This window comes from Mirounga angustirostris, unplaced genomic scaffold, assembly GCF_029215605.1.
Source record: "Mirounga angustirostris isolate CCGP_5_RB_7025 unplaced genomic scaffold, mMirAng1.0.hap1 SCAF_1, whole genome shotgun sequence".
Lineage (NCBI taxonomy): Eukaryota > Metazoa > Chordata > Mammalia > Carnivora > Phocidae > Mirounga > Mirounga angustirostris.
Window position 1 is genome coordinate 200441822 of NW_026991709.1, and position 15354 is coordinate 200457175.

The 15354-nt window shown below is 47.8% G+C and overlaps 1 protein-coding gene across 1 annotated transcript in view; it reads left to right on the forward strand.

Moving 5' to 3' along the window:
- The window catches only part of LTF (lactotransferrin), a 29496-nt gene extending 16627 nt beyond the window's left edge, over positions 1–12869 (forward strand). Inside the window, exons 11-17 of the mRNA XM_045863819.2 lie at positions 200–247; positions 838–993; positions 2841–2982; positions 7910–7977; positions 9742–9926; positions 11079–11268; positions 12658–12869. Coding sequence (XP_045719775.1) covers positions 200–247; positions 838–993; positions 2841–2982; positions 7910–7977; positions 9742–9926; positions 11079–11268; positions 12658–12692 — 824 coding nt within the window. The 3' untranslated portion in view covers positions 12693–12869. The remainder of the gene's footprint in view (positions 1–199; positions 248–837; positions 994–2840; positions 2983–7909; positions 7978–9741; positions 9927–11078; positions 11269–12657) is intronic.
- Positions 12870–15354: the final 2485 nt, after the last annotated feature.

A 15354-nucleotide genomic window follows, 5' to 3' on the forward strand; every position in this document is an offset into this window, starting at 1 on the left:
GGCATTTGAGTGGTGTCCAGCCAGCGGCCGCTGTGAACGAGCTGCTGTGAGCATCTGTGAACACACAGATGCCTTTCTGGTCCCTGGACCACTGCACAGTCTCTTCGGATTTGATCCTGCATCGCTGAGGTTTAAAAGTTTGCAACTTCTCAACAAAGCTCAGTGCTTAATGACATTTTGCTTGTTTTTGTCCTTTCAGAATCACAGAACCCTAATAAAGCAGGTTGTGTGGATAGACCGGTGGAAGGTGAGTTGGAACCTGCTCATTTTAGGGTCGAGGGCAAGTCATCCTCGTTGCCCGAGGAGGTGGCAGGAACTCTAAAAAAACTCACAGAGATGCAGCGGGAGAAGCCTTAAGTTCTTTTGGAAATGCAGAGAATTCACAGATGAGTAATTGTAATGAATCTTCTACTGACCTTCACACTTGGCAGAGAACTTTCAGAGTTGAACCAGGTCTCTTGTGCTACATCCCGTGCTCTGAGCATCACCCCCGCCCTCCCGCCAGAGCCCATGCTTGTCCCCGATTCAGAAGAGCTCTGTACTCGCCCAGCGGCTCCCATATCACGGCGAATTGTCGGTGTATAACTCAGGGATGATGTGTGGCTGGTCAGGGATGGTTCCCGGCAATCACTTAAAGGCTCAGCTTGTCTTACTTCTTCATTTCATAGCCTAGATCAGTCTCACCTTCACATAGAGCAGCTGCTTAAGCTTCTGACGATGGCTAGGTATCCGGGAGCATCACCACCTGGGGGCGCTCCTCGACTTGCTTTGGCTCAGGCTGCAGACAGCTACGCTCAAGTCGATGCCAGCCCCCTCTCCTCTCTTCTATGGTTCAAGGGTACCTTGCTGTGGCCGTTGTCAGGAAATCAGATGCCGGTCTCACCTGGAACTCTCTGAGACACAGGAAGTCCTGCCACACAGCCGTGGGCAGGACTGCAGGCTGGAACATCCCCATGGGCCTGCTCTTCGAACAGACAGGCTCCTGCAAGTTCGGTAAGGCGTCCTGAGGGCGTCGTGGGTGGGTGGGGGCGCTGAGCTGTGGGACCTCAGGGAAGGGTGGGGGCGGGGAGGGGCAGGCCGACTGTGGCCTGCAGGCCTCTTTTGGGGTGAGCACTTTGTCCGTGTGGCTGCCCCCTGCAGACAGAGCAGCATTGAGTGGATCTCTACCCCACACTTCCCCTGCCCCAGCCACCCCCCCAAGATAAAAAAACTGCAGGATCAATCTGCTTCTCTGCACCCTAAGAATAGACGCAGGTTCTGAGAAGTACAGATGTTACTTTTTTTTTATTATTATCTCTTGGAGTGCTGGATCCAAATTTCTCGTAGGCACTGGCTTCCTAATTTGGGGAAAGGCACCTGCCTGCCTCAGGAGAGAGACTTCTTCCTCCACACTGCCAGGAAACCAAATAAGAGCTCAAGGGTTCTGGCTCCGCCTGCTTCTGGGGCCTTCTCTCCCTGCCATGTGCCATGCTCCCACCCCATGTGTAAGCCGTGCCCCACCTGTGCGGGCCTGCTGATGTGGAAGTGTGGGGCTCGCCTCTCGTGCAGGCATCTCCGTGAGGGGGGTGCTGCTGCATTTTGAGTGGATTTGGGAGCCTGGCTCGGACAGACTTCCGTGGGGCTCTGCACTCACCTTTGTCGCCCTTTCCAAGCCCCGTGGCTGCCTCCGAGCTGGGGGGACCTTAGCTGGTGCTCCCTGGGCCTCTCCGGAGGTTGACACGCGGTGTGGCTCTTCCAGGGGCTGGCGCCGCACGAATCTGGTAATGGGTGCCAGCTGCTCATCGAGACAGGACTTTCTTGTCCCCACCGTGTCCTCTCTCCTTCACCCATATAAGTCCAATATAAGTCCACGTTAACTCCTGAACGTGGGTCAAATCACACGGTGAGTTAGTTCAGATTAAGTTCAGTGGCCAGGAGAGAAAACTCCAAGTAGCAGAGACTTTAACCAAGCAGAGGTTTCTTCCCCATGTAAGTGAAACCCAGAGGTTAGATTGTCCAGAGCTACTGTGACAACAACATGGTGTCAGAGACGCGGGTTTCAGACATCTGGCTGCGACCTGCATGGCTGCCATGCTCAAGGTTGCTTCATGGCCCATTGTCACAACTGGAGGCTGAGTGCCCGCTTCTGCATGCCGTGTGCAGAAGGAAGGAGAAGGGGAGAAGGGCCTGTGCCAACTGTCTTCGAAGGGTGTTTCTTTTTTTTTTTTTTTAAAGATTTTATTTATTTATTTGAGAGAGAGAGCACATGAGAGGGGGGAGGGTCAGAGGGAGAAGCAGACTCCCTGCCGAGCAGGGAGCCCGATGCGGGACTCGATCCCCGGACTCCAGGATCATGACCTGACCCGAAGGCAGTCACTTAACCAACTGAGCCACCCAGGCGCCCTCAAAGGGTGTTTCTAAGGAGCTCACTGGTGAGTTCTGTACTAGCCACAGGGCATCTGGTCAGGCCGGTCTTTATTCTAAGGGACCAGGCACCGAGGTAAAAAGCAGGGTTTCTATTTCTGGAGAAAGTGGACATCAGATCCTGGAGGGCGGCCTGCAGGTTCTGCCACGAGTTGCCGCCAAGTTCATCGGTTGAGTTTCCAGCCCGAGGCTGTCACAGTGGGACCCTCTGGTCAGTCCCTGGGCAGACTTCCTGTCAGTGCCTCCGGTGTGAGCTCTTCTGATTTCTGCTGGGCCCGCGGTGGGTGGTAGCGCGTGGCTGTGTGTGACAGCGAGAGTATGCTGTCCATCCCGGGCCACAGAATGAACCCAACCCAGGTTGCATGGTCTGCTGGGTAGAGAGGCCTCTTGTCTCGACTCAGGTAGGAAGCGCTGACTCCCATGTTCCTTCTCTGCAGATGAATTCTTTAGCCAGAGCTGTGCCCCTGGGTCTGACCCGAAGTCCAATCTCTGTGCACTGTGCATTGGCGACAAGAAGGGTGAGAACAAGTGCGTGCCCAACAACAGTGAGAGATACTTTGGCTACACTGGGGCTTTCAGGTGAGTTCTGTGGCCGAGCCTGCCCAGGGTAGGGCCCTGTCCTTCGTCCCTCATCCTCCAGAATCTTGGCAGTGCATTTCTAAGGAGACAGATACGACCTGTCACATCAGAGCCAGGGGGCAGCCTGGAGGTCCACTAAGAGGCTGAACCCCTGAGGGTTCCTCCATTCCTCCCCGGAGGCTGCCACAGGGCTTCTCCCACGGGACTGCATGACCTCAGCTCTGCTGGGCTATTCCCCAGGGCTTGGAGCCAAAGTTAGCCTCAGTGGGCCTCAGTGTCCTCCTCCTCAAAATCAAATGGGTCGTGTTTGGTGGTCTCTTACGTCCTTTCTACAATTCAATTTTATGGGCAAGACTTCTCTTTCCTGTAGCCGCCAACCGCCGCCCCCCCCCGCCCCCGATCGGGGTTGTCATTACGTCTCACTCTTTACTTTTCTCTTTGATTTCAGCCTTAGAAATGGCAAAGACAAAGCAGTAGGGCAATGTTATTCTCCACTGGTAAAGTGAAAGGTAAACCAAAAAATAAGTTTTCAGAATTCACCAGTTATAACCACTTAGTGATCCACAGTAACTATCCATAATTCAAAATTACAACCCCGTTCATACAGATGTCGGTTGTTCACTTCTCAGGGGTCCTCCCCAGCCTCTTTTTCTCTATTCATCAAGAATATATTGCACTTGGGGCACCTGGATGGCTCAGTCGGTTAAGCGTCTGACTCTTGATTTCAGCTCAGGTCTTGATCTCAGGGTTGTGAGTTCAAGCCCTGCATCGAGCTCTGCACTGGGTGTGGAGCCTACTAAAAAAAAAAAAAAAGGATATTGCACCACCAGATGGTGTCATAGATCTGACAATGACCGTGGCCAACTGGAGTCTTTGAACTTTTTAATATATAAATTCAGTAGCCTTCACTCCGATGATGGGATGATGTAGATGTAACTTTTACTATAGTGTGAGTGGCTCACGAAAATATTTTGTGAATGTACAAGAGTATCTTTAAAAGACTAAGGATTTGCAAATGGAAAAGTTGTAATGTGATTCTGCTCAGAAATATTGGGTAGACACATATCTGAGAAAAACCCAGAGGAACTATGTGTTTTTTTTTCTTTTAAACTCGTGGGAAGGTATTATTTCATTGAAAACACCTACACTTTAGTATTCCTCTTTATACAAGAAGGAAATGCTTTGCCTTTTATGTAAACTGAAAGCTGGACCCAGAAGTCCTTTCACCTCTATATTTCTAACTAACATCCTTATATTGCTGGTTCTTAATTTTCAATTTTCAGCTATTTTCCGTTGACTTTCCATTATGGAAGAAGAAGTTCTAGCCTCTCCTGCTGCTCTGTGTCACACAAACACAGATTTCACCTGCTTTCAGCACCCGACAGATTTATGTCACGTTCAGTGCTTACGTTATTATGAATATGTAAATATTCTCATATTAAATACGTGGTGTAATAAGGTTGTACTTCCCTTATGGTACAAAGTTTTTGTTTACTCTAGAGTTAATAGGTGTCTTATTTATTTATTTATTTTGCTTACTTCTCTGTGCTTAAAAAAAAAATCACTACTTCATCTCAAAACCCATAGCCAGTGGTGTAAACCTACTAACAGTACATGCCCAGAGTGAATACTGGCTCAGGTTCTTCAGATGCTTGGGAATCTTGCCCCGGCCCAGTCCAAACTGGTGTTCTCTAGACCCCCTCTAGACCCCAGGCCCCCCTGTGGTCCCGGGATTCCCTTTGACGGTCATTCTGGGATTTCCCTTCGACGTACTTCTTGTTCAGTTGCCTGTTTCCTGGATTCCATATCGTCTGCTTTCTTGGTTTTGTTGGCACACAACACATCTTTTTGAGAAACGCTGAGTTGGCATTGCTGTTCTTTGAGTATTACATGTCTGAAAACATCTTTGTACTACCTTTGAAATGATTTATAGTTTGGGTGGGTAACTGTCGGTTGAAAAACATTCTCCCTAGGGATTTTGACAGGATTTTCCCTATCTGGGAAATGACAGCATTAGCTATTTTGAACAATTGTCTCACTAAAACCAAGCCAAAACATTGGATTAGTCCACATGCGCGTGCGTGCGAGTGTACACACACATTCTTAAGAATATCGAATAAATGACAAAGTAGTAAGATTATTAAGGGAGAATACGAATTCAGAGAGCTAAGTGTTCACTTTGTCCTGAGGACATTTACCTGTCGTGACAAACTTGAACACAGAGGTTACATACACCTTTAAGGTAGGAGTGAATCAGAAGTAATTTCCACACCTACTCCTGAGGGCATCGAGTTGCTGGGTGCTGAAGAAAACAGGGAGGAGAATGCACACCATCCCTGAGAAACAGAAAGCATGAGCCCTCTCCTGCATGGATTTGCAGCTCAAACTTATATCCCCTAGAATGGTCCAGAAATTCTCAACTCATAAATATTTTTAAAAGTGGTCCCCTCTAGAAACCTGCCTGAAAGACAGCACCTTCAGGTTAGGCTTCAACGATTGCTCAAAGATCCTGTCTCGATAACAATGAGCAGTACACAGTCAAAAGTAACTATAATTATATTAACTAAAAACACAGGGGGAAAGTTACTAGAAGCAACATCCATCAGAAAAAACAAGGTAGTATTTTTTTTTTTTTATAAAAGAATAAATTGAACTTCTGGAAAGGACAAAATATAGCAATTGAAATTAGCTACACAGTTGACCAGTTTAACAGCTTAGGCATAGCTGAAAAGAGAATTAAGGAAGATATGTGAAAAAGTTATCTAGAATGTAACAAAAAGACAGAAACTACAGCAAATTCAAAAATTTTAAAGCATCAATCCATTGTCTTCTAAATCTAGAATTTTTGTTGAGAAATCTGATACTATTTTGGATTCCTGATTCTTTGTATATGACTCTTCCTTTTTGAAAAAAAATTGATTTTTGAGTTTTCAATTTATTTGTAATTTCCTTGTTCTGAGAGAATGAGCTTTAGGAGGGTTAGGAAGTATCTTAGATGCACAGGTTGACACAAAGAATATTTTGTGAAGAGTAAAGAAATCAGACACCTAAACTTCTCTCTTAAATATGTATTTCTCTCTAAATTTACAGAGATTTAACAATGAATGAAAAATACTTTTTAGGAAAAATTCATTTGGAGTTTTATCAAAAGTAAAATGCTTAAAAAACAAGTTTCTTAAGAAGTTTCTGAGTTTTTAAAAAAATGATTTAAAAAAAAATCTCCAATGTTCTGAACTTCACACTGATATTTCTTTATGTGAGTCCCTTTTAATCCTTTGGATTGGGCACTTGGTGGGCCTGTTCATCTGGAAGCCCAAGTTGTTCCATTCTGGGAAATTTTAATTCATTATTTCTTTGATAATTTCTACTCTGTTTTCTCTGATTTCTCTTTAAACCTTAATTCTTAAATTATTGACTCCTGGGTTATCATTTCATTTTCTTCTTATTTATTTTTTATAATTTGCTTTTCTTTATCTTCCGGTTTCTGGGATACTTCTTCAGCTTAACCTTTTAATCAATATATCATTTTTGAGAATTTTTAAGATGATTTTTTATTTTCTAAGAACAGTTTGTGTTCTGACTGCTCCTTTTTTAGAGCTTCTTGTTCTTGTTTTATGAATGCTACACTTTCTTTCATCTCTTTAATGATATTCATTATAGTAAAAAAAAAAAGTTTTATTCTCTCTCCTGTATTGTCTCTGTATTTTCTGAGTATAATTAGCTACATTTGTTTAAACATTTTTTTTTAAAGATTTTATTTATTTATTTGACAGAGAGAGATAGTGGGAGAGGGAACACAAGCAGGGGGAGTGGGAGAGGGAGAAGCAGGCTTCCCGCTGAGCAGGGAGCCCGATGCGGGGCTCGATCCCAGGACCCTGGGATCATGACCTGAGCCAAAGGCAGACGCATAACAACTGAGCCACCCAGGCGCCCCTTAGCTACATTTTTTCAGTCTACATTTTTTCCAGTATTTCCTCAGTGGTTTCTGACCATTTGTCCATATTTAAGAATGAAACACCAGTGCTGTGAGTTTTGCATCGGGTGCCACGTCTTGGCTTGGTTATGGGTCTCGCCTTTGGGGCAACTGGTTTGTGTCATTTCACCGTGGAGTTTCCCCATGTCAGAATCTATAGGAATTTTTCTTGGATTGATCAGCTTTTCCAGAGAAAGAATCATCTCGTACGCTTTGTGGGAGGCTGAGTGGGGGAAAGAGGTTATGATTTAACCTACCAGAATATAGATACTCAAACCACTCTCCGATGTCAGTCTTGGGCCTCTGCTCTCCACTGTGCTTGGCTCTCTGTCTTTAATGTTGTTCAGGTTCAATCTCTCACGAACAAACCTTCAGTGCTCTGCTTGGGGGAGGTGGGGAGCCACCTCCCATCCGTATGGAATAGGAGGGCACATAAGCCGTGTCTATATACACTCTATCCGGTCCTCCTGTCTCAGTCACTTTCATGGTGCTTGGTGCTTCTAGCTGATGAGCTTTTCTGGAGTTCTGTAGCACACCTCAGTTCTTCTGGGCTTCCCTCACTTTCAGCTTACATTACAAGCTGTTTCTGCTCTGTTGGGTCAATTACAGCTCATTGATTTGCTCTCCGCCTTCCAAACGTTGTCAGTATTACCTTCTCTCTTCCCCTCCTGCCCTCCTCTTGCTCACGGTTTCTGGCTTAAAAAAACTTGCTAATGTAAAAAACCCCAGCAATCTCACTAACGTCATTTTATTGGGATTCTAGAAGCAGGGAAGGTTCACAAATGCATGTGTTCAAGCTACCATTTTAAACCATAAGTTCCTGGAAATATTTATCTTTATCTGTTCCATGTTTCTTCCTGTGTTTCAGTTTTTGGAATCTATATTACAAATACCTATGAAAACCCTAATAGTTTCTCTTTTGTGGCAATGTGTTTATTTTCTGGAACATTTTAGGTGTCTGGCGGAGAGGGCTGGAGACGTTGCGTTTGTGAAAGACGTCACTGTCTTGCAGAACACGAATGGTAAGCGAAGTGTTTCCCTTTCGCGTCTCAGTATTCAGGTTTGCAATTGGGAAGCTGTTATAACCTGTTCTAGGGTTTGGATCAAATAACTTCCAAAAGTCTTTACCTCGTTATGCCACATGGTATGTCTGTGAGTGTCACATTGATTTTGAAACCAAATTCCCTCTCTCTGTCTCTCTCTCTCACACACACACACACACACCAGCCATCCTCAATAGCAAATGTCTCCCTGGCTTTGTCTAGTCAACCTCAGAAGCACACCATCTCCCTGTCCCATAGTTTTAAAAAAGGAAGTAAGGGCCTTCATTCGGACCTGTGTGAGCCCTACGTTTGGAAACTCCTTGGGAGTCTTTGGGGACAAAGTCACAGGCAGGTACAGATAATGGAAGATGAATAATAATTGCCATCTTCAGCCCCCCAAGCCATCTGGCCACCTTCCAAACTGCAGCCTTCTCCTGAACCCCCACTCGGCCCCCACGGTCCCCAGCAGATGACTAGCCACTTCAGCCTCTGAGAAAGAACCTCCTCGACCTTCTGCCTCTGTCCTTCAAATATCGGCAGTCACAGCCCCTCCTCCCTTCTTCTGAGCCTCCCCATGTCTCTTGGGAGAGGGACTGAGGACAGACATAAAAATTTGTTGGAGTGATCTCAATATCAAATAGACAAAGCCAAGAGAATGGATAAAGTGTTTTTGTTTCTGTTTTGTTTTGTTTTTGAGGGAAGAGGGGGCAGAAGGAGCGAAGCAGGGGCCTGAACATTGAACCTGTGTTTGCACACACACAGACATGCATACAATTCCATTTTGAATTTATGAACCATTAATCTAAGTGATCTCTGGGGATTGATTGATGTCAGTTTTTTTTTATTGAAGTATAATTAACATACAGTGTGATAGTTGTTTCAGGTATACAGTATAGTGATTCAACACTTCTGTACATGACTCAGTGCTCATCACGATAAGTGTACTCTCGATCCCCTAGAGCAATGTCAGATTTCAGTGTAAGTTTCTTCACGATTTCACAACTATCTTTTTTAATTAATGGAACATATTCGATAAACTTGTAGAAGTTCCTGTCCTTTGTCTGGTTATACACTAAGAGCATTTGAATATGAAGGGAAGGACAAAACACTTTCTTCTTGAACATAAACCAGATATTCTTTTTCTGGAACTCACTGGAAAATAGGGCACAGGTGGAGGGCATTCTTTTTAAAAAATTAATAGCTCTCTTGAGATATAATTCGTGCTATAAAAATCTGCCCATTCCAAGTGCGGGATTCAGTGGTCTCTAACACATTCACGGAGCACCACACCCACCAGCCCAGTCCAATTCTAGAACACTCTAGAACGCCCCATAAAGTACCCTGGCACCTTTCCCCACGCCTCCAGAGCTGCCAACCCCCAGTCTCCTCTCTTGTCTCTGTAGATTTGCCTATTCTGGACGTCTCACAGAAATGGGATCACGTGGCCTTTTGTGCCTGGCTTCTTTCACTGAGCATCCCGTTTTCAGGGCTCATCCACGTTGTAGAATGTGTCAGGGCTTCGCTCCCTTATGTTCCTGGATCCTGTCTGCTTGTATGGAAGCGGCACCGATGTTTGCTGTGTTTGAAGTTTGTATAGCCTGTGTGGACAAAACTTCCTTCCCTCTCCCTCGCGTCCCCGCGACCCGCATGTGTGCATTTCAGGAGAGGCCAGTGGACTCGTCCGACCCACCTGACTGAGCGGGGCAGCCCCGTGGCTGATGCCGCCTTTCTTTCTCTCCCCAGGCAGGAACCCTGAGGCCTGGGCTAAGGATTTGAAGCTGGAGGACTTTGAACTGCTGTGCCTCGATGGCACCCGGAAGCCCGTGACAGAGGCTGCGAGATGCCACCTGGCCAAGGCTCCGAACCACGCTGTGGTATCTCGGGAAGATAAGGCAACACACTTGAAGCAGGTGCTGCTCAACCAACAGGTGTGGATGACCAGGGCCTCCTGCCTTCTCCTACGTGCTCGGGCTGCTGCGAGGCGGGGCGGTCACAGTGGCAAAGGGGTAGCAGCCCGTCCAGAGCCCCCCTCTCCTGTCCCGCTGCCGGACGCTGGTGCTGACCGTGTTCGCTTCATGCGGAGGAACCACCCAGAGTCTCAGTGATGAGAACCACAGAGGCGTCCACATGTGTCTCTAGACACAACACACCCGGAACTTCTATAGATTGAAGGCTATCTGTGGGAAGTGGTTTGAAGGGAACCATGCAATTTCCTTAAAGTCTGTGATTCTCTTTTAGAGCTTCTAGTTTTGTATTAGAACACCTTGTGTCCAGGTTGCTTTATTTTTATTTTATTTTTTTTTAAAGATTTTATTTATTTATTTGAGAGAGAGAATGAGATAGAGAGAGAGAGCATGAGAGGGGGGAGGGTCAGAGAAAGAGGCAGACTCCCTGATGAGCAGGGAGCCCGACGTGGGACTCGATCCCCGGACTCCAGGATCATAACCTGAGCCGAAGGCAATCGCTTAACCAACTGAGCCACCCAGGCGCCCTCCAGGTTGCTTTAAAGGCCCTAGAATGGCAATAATGGGCACAGTAACCTCACTGTGGCACGCTCACTGGTGCTGGCAAGAGGGGGTCCATCACGGAGCTGTGTTGCTCTCGCCCTGCACAGGAGGCTAAGTGACCCACCCGCCCAAGGCAATGACCTGATCAATGGCAGAGACGATTTCCAGTGCAGACTGTCTGTATGCTGGAGCTGGCCTCTCAGAGTGCTGTAGGTGATCAGCTTTTGGGGGAGAGCTCAGAAATCCTCAGCTGTCATCTAGCCACCCAGAGGTTCTACGGGAAGAGGCCACAGATGGACAAGGAGGGAAAGATGGTGGGAGGTGAGATCAGGAGTAGTGAGGGGCCCAGGCACCACCCGGTGGATCTGCCGCACCCAGGTCACGGGCCGCAGGAGGACGTGGGGCAGGGGAAGGCTCAGCCAAGCGGTGGAAAACCTCTAGAACTCAGCTCCTTTCATTCCCTGGGCTTCCCGGGGCTGAGCCTGGATGGAAGAGATGTCCTTGGCCCCTCCCAATCCATACGTTCTCCTGTTTCCCTCGGCCGCTCCCTTACCGTCTGCCCCGTTACTACAGGATCAGTTTGGAAGAAACGGAGCTAAATGCCCAAGAGAGTTTTGCTTGTTCATGTCTAAAACCAAAAACCTTCTGTTCAATGACAACACGGAGTGCCTGGCCAAACTCCAGGGCAAAAACACGTACGAAGAATATTTGGGATCAGCATACGTCACGGCCGTTGCTAACCTACAACAGTGCTCAAGCTCCCGTAAGTGCAATGCCCCGGAGAAGCCAGCATGCGTGAAGGGTGGCGAGGTTGCAGGGCCAGGAGGCATTCTAGGAATGAAGAAGGGAATAAAAAAGGGCGATGTCCTATCCCGCTGCCTCAGGAAGTTACAGCGTCCCGGATGAGATGAAAGACAGAGAAAAATAAGGCAGTGGTCATATGCTAAACTTTTATAATGCTGATAGTGCCTGTCGTGGGTTTTAGAAACCGTGATTCATTTTATCCAGTAGAATGAAGTGTGTGTGTATATGTATGTAGGTATATGTACATGAGCTTATACACATGTACATACACATACATGTGTGTGTGTATATATATAAATATATATATATATACACACACACACAAATTCTGGTCTCTTGACAGTTACCATAAATATCAGCCGTGGAGAATACAAATTCTCAGAAAGTATCTTAGCCAGGAAAATGTATTGACAAATAATTTGCTCCCTTAAAAACATAAGATATTGCAGAGTGTCGTAAGGCTCCAGGCGGTGATTCTAAAATTGCAATGTGCACCGCCTCCCCTGCACATGGGGTCACCCAGAGCCCTGTTTCTGGTACCTCATCAGACACTGGAGGCTTCGGGGCGGTGGGGGCCCAGGGATGGGGTGGGGCCAAGAAGCTCTGTATCAGTCCTTCTCAGCTAGGTGCAGTTCCCCCCGCCCCCCCGAACCAGGGGACATTGGACGATGCTTGGAGGTATTTTTGATTCTTACAATTTAGGGGGTGCAGCTGGTGTCTGTGGGCAGAAGCCACGGATGCTGCTGAACAAAGCAGAGAACAGCCTGGCCAACAAAGAGTTCCCCGGCCCCAAATGTCAATACTGTCACCGCTCTTTACCAACCAGCATCTCGGGGAATTGTGATCAGGTGGTCCGAGGACTCTGCTCTGACAAAGAGGCTGCAGGGCTATTCTTGTGACGTCAGGGCCCGTGTGTCCCTGCTGGACCCCACACTTAGCACAGTGCCTCACACAAAGCGGGCCTCAGCGAGTATTTGTGAATGCCTGAGTGCACGAGTAGGTGAACACCACCTCAGACAGATTTGCCTGAAGACGGGCGACTTGATTGCTCCCATCTGAGGACCATCCGTGTCTTGTGACTTGAGTGTGACAGTTGATTCAGTTAGAGGCAAATGGGGGTGGGTCCTGTGTCACTCAGGCCAAGGCAGGAAGAGCCGTGGTGGCTGCCATTAGGAGGAGGCTCTGGGGGTCGGGGGGGGGGGGCGGTGGCAAGGTGAGCAAGCACGGGCCGAGGGTTGGTGGGAGAAGACAGGGGAAGGTCTGTGTTTCAGTACTTCAGTCCTTGATTGAGCTCTTGGTTTAAAAAAAGATCAGTTTCTGAATCTCTTGCTTTGGTTATGTCCCACAGCGCTTCTGGAAGCCTGCGCCTTCCTGAGTAGATAAAACCTGCCAGAAGACGGCCTGGCCTCCCTTCCTGAGGCGCCTCAGCCCCTCGCTACTCTCGGCCCTTCCCGGAGGTGCTGAGCCTTCTCCCTTCCTGGCCAATCATCTGCTTTCCCAGCTCCCTGCTGTCATCCTCGCAATAAATAAAATGAGAAAGACCATTGATTTTCATTCCTTGTAAAGCGTCATTCATCTTTTCTAGATTTTATGCTGAAATCATGTCTGATCAAGTGCCGGCGCAGTTGGCCTTTCGTTCTGCGTTTTCCAGGTCCAGGGCCTCCTCTGTCCCGCAGTTTCTGGAAGCAGAGGACAGGCCCAGCAGCTAGTTTCCCCAAGGGCATCGGCTAGTTGTTCACATGGATGTTTGCGTGTGTGTGTGTGTGTGTGTTTCTAGGGCAGGGGCAGGGAATAGGGAGTAGGAATCAAGGCATTAGTGAAAAACACTGGATATCACAAAGAGTTTTGAGTATTTGGTATTTTAAATAAATTGTGTCAGGTACAGCGAATGTACAAATAATACAGGCGTCATAGGGAGAGGTGACGACCTTCTGTCCCTTGGCCGTCTGACTGGCCTTATTGTACCCCACCTCCGGCTAACCTCCACTCACTCGTTTTCCCCCCACTTTCCTCGGCCCAGCTCTGGAGAGCACGGTCCAAGCGGGCTGCCCTCTCTTCCTTCAGCAAGGGAGTGGGCTGGTTGGGCCACTCTCTCATTCTCCCTGCACCTCACTGTGATTGGGTTCTAACCTGTTCTCTCTCCTGGGTGGTTCTGGAAAACGATGCCCATGCCCTCCCAAACCGCCAAGCTTCTCAGGGTTTCCCGGTCTCGTTCCCTGACCCTGTGGCAGGGTCCTCCTCTCTGGTCTTCCTTCCTCTGCCTTGTGGACGGCCCATGCTTTGTCCTTTAAGTGTGTCCCCCATGGTTTTTTTCTCCAGGGTTTTGCTTCTGACCCATGAGAGAACCAAATGATGGGGTCTCAGCTACTAATGCAGACTTTCTTCCAGAAAGTGGGGCTCACTGGTGGTTAGGTACCAGCTCTCTCAGATTGCTAACTCTTCCTTGGGAAGGGATCATTTTCCGGGTTTCAGTTTTTCCATCGGCTCATTGGATGCAACAGGTAAACCCGTGGCAACCGGGTGAAGACAGCCCCTTCAAAGGCAGACGCCAGACAAGGGTGGCCACCACCGATGTGTAGGCAGCTTTGCTGCTGCCTGCATCAGGCTCTGAACTCTGCCACGAAAGGACGTGGATTAGGGTCCTTTAAGCTTAGGATGAAAACTCACCTTTTGCTACTATGAATTATTGGCCCAGATATGCAGTCTATCCTCACTAGCCTGAGAAGGTTATTCAGCGAGCAACATTTAATGCTGTTGCCGTATTAGTTACGGTACCAGCCCCGCAAAGCATAACATTTGAACAGTATGAACCTTCTTGTATAAATAAGACACAAAGGAGAAATTAAAGCCCCACCCGTGAAATCCCCTTTCTGGCCAAAATTAAATTTGAAAATCGAACATCACTGAATCCATCAGCTTATGCTAATAAGTTCTATGGGAATCCTAGCGGCTTACACACAAATGCTTGTATCTGTCTTTGTTCTGAGACCTGGGCTAAAAGAGAGGGGGAGGTGCCTCACTAATTTCTAGAGCTTCTGTAGGACAGCGACCTTGTCATTCCCATCATTTCATTGTTCAAAGTCAGTTGGGTGGCCACGACATCAACGAGGCAGGCATATGATGTCCTGCAGGGAGAGGCCCAGTGGAAAGGAGCAGTGAATATCTTGGCAATAGGACCCTATTTCCCTTCTGGATCTGGGGCAGTACCTTCATTTACTTCAACCCTAAGGCTCTGGTACATCTCTCTTTTCTGAAATTTAGTATTGTCAACAGAACGCACAGGAATATCCATACATCAGGCTCACAGTCGTGAAATGTAGAGAAGGTAAGCAAATCACCATCTATGCTGTGGTTGTGGGTGTGAGCACCCACCTGCTCCTTCCAACCGAAGTGTCGGTCCTGCTGGGCTGTGAACACCATGGCCCAAAGCAGGTCATTTGTAGTGTTTGAGCCAGAGTGAAATAAATGGGTGAGGTTGAGTCTGAATTTTAGGTTGGAAGCAGAGGTTATGTTAGGGAGTCATATTAGGTGGCCCTTGGGGTTGAGAAAAGTGAGCCCTTTACCCTGAGAGTGAGAGTTTGGAACCAGATCAATCGAGCTGACTCGCTCCTCCAGGTGAGTTCCCCCAGGGAACTTGGAGTCGGCCGCAGGCGAGGAAAGGTGTGGAGATGGTGGAAGAACCGCCCAGAGAGGACGCACGGGCCCCAGGAACACAGCCACTCAGGTTCTAAAGAAAAATGTCATCACGGAGACAATTCCTGCCTCTGCTGGTCAGGGTGCTTTATCACCGACACCTGATACCTATCGATGATTGGACCCATCTTGGCCATCACCCACCAGGACAGGGCCTGCCTGTGGGGATCGCAGCTTCTGGAAATGAAAGGTGGTAAAGATCAGTAATGAGGGAGCAGAAGGATGTGGGTGACAGGTGGTCAGAAGAACGTGAGGCCCAGGGAAACCGTGGGAATTCTGAACAGGGCTGTGAGCTCTCTGCAGAGCAGGAGATGGGTACCTCAGCCTGCTGTTTGAGTTTTAAAGAAGAGAG